The 4,984-nt window shown below is 36.8% G+C and overlaps 1 protein-coding gene across 1 annotated transcript; it reads left to right on the forward strand.

Moving 5' to 3' along the window:
* The first annotated feature begins 601 nt into the window (after positions 1-601).
* LOC113107933 (olfactory receptor 24-like) lies at positions 602-1,627 on the forward strand. Its single transcript, XM_026270766.1, has one exon. The coding sequence runs from the start codon at positions 662-664 to the stop codon at positions 1,625-1,627; it is 966 nt and encodes a 321-aa protein (XP_026126551.1). The 5' UTR covers positions 602-661.
* Positions 1,628-4,984: the final 3,357 nt, after the last annotated feature.

The raw sequence follows: 4,984 nt of genomic DNA on the forward strand, positions 1-4,984 counted from the left end.
AAAAATGTCAGATAGAACCTTATAATTCCAAGGGGACGATGGGCCATGGAGCATGACACATTATAAAATATAGTAAATCAACTGGTTGCTTCAAAAGATTTTATAGCCTTTATCTTTAAATGCGAAGTTTTTTTATATTATAATTATTTTTTTTATAATGCCTCCTTTGCATTATCCTTCTGAGAATTTGTTTTATTGTTACAAAATTGAACACAAAAACTAACAAACTAAAGGCAATTAATTATACCATCATTAAGCTCAGTTAGTAAACACCACTAATGAATGACTTTTCTCTCAAGACTATTTAGATACCGGTGGTTCTTTTTCTGTTTAATGACACCTCTGGAGGAAAAATGGATCAATATATTGCCCTCAAAAAGATTCTTGAGTTAACATTTAGGATACACAGTGATCCGGAACTGAACTGCGGGGAAGACAACAGCACGTCTGCATTATCTGCAAACCACAGCATCATTGCATGTATGGAGTTAAGAATAATCAATGTAGCATATTTAGTGTATGTTTGTATATTGCTACATTTCTGGTTGAATGTCATAAGGATATGTACTCACTGTTTGTGACGGTTTCTCACAGGTTTCTGGTTTATTCACTGAAAGTGAAGCACGCTGCAAGGAAGCTGGGACGTAAAAAAAGGACAGGCATGCAGAACACCAGCGATCCCATCATTCAGCCTGCAGGGTTTTACATTGTTGCGCTGAGTTCAATGCCTTACAGTAATGTCTATGTCATGTTCCTCACTGTGATTTATGTGATCACAATCATTTCCAATGTCTTTCTGATCGCCATCATTTTCTATGACCATCGACTGCATGCCCCAAAGTTCATGGCCGTTGGTAGTCTGGCTTTGGTTGATCTTATTCTCAGCACCTCTCTTGTGCCTGGCATGATAAAGACTTACATTGTTCTAGACAATTTTGTGCCATTTAAACTGTGCCTTGTGCAAATGTTTATTTACTATAATTTTTTATCACTTGAATCACTTTCTTTATGTATTCTCTCTTATGACAGGTTCATTGCGATCTGTTTCCCTTTGAAACAGAAGTCTATAAACACAAACATCAGAATGGCCTATATAATCTGTGCAGTTTGGTTCTTTAATTCTGTTAGATCACTGTACAATCCTTTATCCATCTCAATCCTGTCATTTTGTGGCTCTCTTAAGGTCAACAGCTATTTTTGTGATTATGCTCCCATTTTAAGACTCTCCTGTAGCGATATTACAACCCAGTGGAATTTTGCCACTACTTCATCTACACTCTTCAGTGCTGTACCTTTGATTTTTATTTTCTTGACTTACATGGGTATACTGATTGCTGTATTCAGAATGAAAAATAATCAGAGCCGTTATAAGGCTCTGGCCACGTGCACCGAGCACCTCATGTTAGTGGCGATTTTCTTCATTCCAATTTTTATTATCTTCAATCTTGGACTTTTTGGCATTGTTATAAACCCAAATGTAAGAACAGTGTGCTTGTCTTTGTCATCCCTCCTTCCACCCTGCATGAATCCCATCCTCTACTCACTGAAAACTAAAGAGATTCAAAGCCGGATTCGTTCTTTGTTAATCCAGAGACTGTCAGTTCATCCTCTGAATATACATTATTGATGTAGAACAGAAGTCTGTGAAGTGCTAAGATTATTTATAATGTTAACTTGGAGGCTTTCTGTGATGCTTCCTTTTGTGGCATTTTTTAAAATGCATGGTTTTTCAGTAATAATTTAACTAAAAATACAACTTCTATATACCACTATTTACTAATTTTGCTTGCGGGTTGCTTTCAAACATACTTTAAATAATGTACATCTCCATGTTAGTCCATTTCCCAGCAGCCTTATTTTAAGTTTTACTTCTTTTCTCCTGTATCTGTCTCTGGTGAAAATCAATAGACACATGGTCTCCGAAGTGCAAAGCTTGTACAATATTTATTTACTGTACTTCAGCATGGATGAAACTGCTCCCTGGCTGAGCAGTAGCCTATTTGTTCAAATTTGTTTAAATTAACTTGATTTGGCTAAGCATCGGGACTGAAGGAAGTGTGAGACTGAGGTTCATAAGTTTAAGGAGTATATGACCACCAACCAGAACGCTCGCAAAGAGCAGCCCCTGAAGCAAATGGACTTCAGCCACAAAATCTGCTTGATGCACAGGCCTCTGAGACAGTGCTGCACAATAAAACATCACTTTCTTAACAAATGCATGATGTGAAGTATTTCTATCAAGAACGTACTGAAATCATTATTCATGAAAGTTTTACTTTTGCAGTACATTTTAATATGTTTAATATACTTGGTGCAAACCAAATGTAATATATATATATATATATATATATATATATATATATATATATATATATATATATATATATATATACACACACACACTTCACATTATATACATATAATATATATATATATATATATATATATATATATATATATATATATATATATATATATATATATATATATATATATATATATATATATATATATATGATGCATTTAGTTCAACTGAATAGGTTATTACTTTTTGAACAAAAATACATTATTCTACATAACATATTCAATTTAAAAGTAATACCAAATAGCACACTAGTTTAAATTATGGTCAAGTACTTTCCATGTGCTTTAATGTTAGTCAACACATCAAACTAAGTTTACCATTTTACAAATAATTATTCAATGATTTAAATTGAGTAAAACTTGTAATTTTTCATTATTACAATGTTGACTTAAAAAAAAAAAAACACAACACAACCAAGACGTTCACTTTCAGTCAAAGTTAAAGTGCCAAAGCCAGAACTAGGTTCACTGAGCCAGGCCTCGCGCAAATGACCTTTTCATACCCAACACACAGAAGGCAATCTCCAATGTCCAGGAGGACACAACACTCTGAGTGGAGGCATGGATCGCCTTTTGTCTGGTACGCCAAGGTGAAGGCATCCATTGACCAGTGGGCCAACCTCTCTGTTTGTAGACAGCTTTCCCTTCTGCTGACCTCCGAAGCAGACAAAGAGCTGGTCAAAGTGTCTAAAGCTCTGGGTCTGTGTGGTGTTGCAGATGAAAAGGACCATGGCCAGAGCTGAAACCATACAATGGAGATTTTATTACATGAAAACCACCTGACAACTCATGTCTAACAGCAACAACAGAATTATTTATCTCTCTCTACTCTTTTACTTACACTATTATACTGCCGCCTAGCAGTCATATGCAGAATCACAAAGTTTTACAGAACACAACAGCGTGTTCCACATAAATGAACAAAGCACATGGTGTGTGTGTGTAGTTTCTATAAGGGAACATAAATACAGAGTTTCACTTTTCCAATAAACATTTAAATGACCAAAGCACATGCCTTAATAGAAAATATAGCAAGTATGAAACACAAACACATTTTAGGCCAAACTTATGTCATATAAAATAGGCACTTGCCAGGAGTGAAATTATTTCCTTGTGAAATTAAAGTGCCCATGTTATGGATTTTTGAAAATTAGATTTCATGCAGTGTGTAACACAGCTCTAAGTGAATGAAAACATTTTGAACAAAAAAGTTTTAAATCTAAAAGTGCACCCTGTATAAAGTTACTGTCTCTCAAAAGAAAGAGTTGACTCAGAGTCATGAAAATGAATGATTTTTAAAATGAATCTTTAGGCTTGTTTGAGATGCGCCTTGCAGTAGGCGGCTGCAGTAAGGGGAGGGGCCAAAAAAGACCTTTGAAGTCGGACACTTCCTGAATCTCGCTGTTTTGTCGCCTGCAAACGTCAGCAACGCGTTCACGTTTTTTTTTATCACAGATGAAGTGGATGTAATCGAAATACCACTGTTTTGTAATCATGTGCATCAATTCCTTTGTTCTGCTGAACACAAAGGAGGAAATTTAGAAGAACATTTGCAAACAAGCAGGTTTCTGCCACCATTTCACATCCATAGTATTTTTCCATACTATTCAAGTCAAAGCTGTTTTGTAGCAAACATTTTTCAGAATTTCTTCCCTTCTTTTCAGCCAGACCCTGACACTTCAGAGTTTTTTGGCACACGTAAGCATGAAATCAGAGCAAGGCGGACGTAACGCAGATTTTGCTAATCTCAAACAAGCCTTTTAGCTGTTTCAAGGTGACGTCAAACTGAAACATTAGCATATTAGCAATAATAGGGGCACTTTAACTCCTTGTGAAGGTTGGGAAGAGCTTGGGGCTAACTGGAAAATTAACAGGCTAAGATGGGTGTGCCACTTGCTTTAAAAGTGCAGCTTAAGGCGGGCGTACACGGTGCGAATTCGGATGGTCGGAAGATCGTATGTCCACGCACACGTCACGAGTGAGTTTATCTGAAAGTCGTACGGACGAGATGATATACGACACAATTTTACAGCCTGCCAATTTCCAAAGCAATCGAATGAAATTGATAGGAGCGTTCGACTTGAAGCAGCGCTGCACAGAAGGATCACTGTGTGACATTAAAGTACCGCGAGAGTGATAAGAGAGCACACGGACCCAATGCATTCGAATCGCTCTCACAGTACTTTGATGTCATACGGTGATCATTCTGTGCAGTGCTGCTTCAAGTCGAACTCGCCTATTATAACTTTTCTCCCTCTCTCATAACTGCATATAAAATATTGATATGAGCCGTGACTGTTTCCTACATATACAGGTTCTTTTTCAGCAACAGGAAACAGAGACGTGTGTGTGTTTGTGTGTGTGTTCTTGCATATGGTTTATAGCAATGGCACTGTTTCACCTGCCATTCCAGCCATTCCTAGTTCCTGTGACCAGCAGAGACATTTCTCAACTGTCAGCTCTATGGCACATGACACAAAATACACCTCATGTATGTTACAACTTCACCATACCTTGGTTATTCTCATTTATCTACACCACATATGCATCATAGGATGCATCACTGCATCAGCAAACTTTATTCAGTATAACAAACTTTCACCCCTCGTCACCTCATCAT

This window comes from Carassius auratus, chromosome 8 (genome assembly GCF_003368295.1).
Source record: "Carassius auratus strain Wakin chromosome 8, ASM336829v1, whole genome shotgun sequence".
Lineage (NCBI taxonomy): Eukaryota > Metazoa > Chordata > Actinopteri > Cypriniformes > Cyprinidae > Carassius > Carassius auratus.

Excerpts from the sequence above, each read along its gene's own strand:
- LOC113107933 (XM_026270766.1), top strand. The coding sequence starts at position 662 with ATGCAGAACACCAGCGATCCCATCATTCAGCCTGCAGGGTTTTACATT.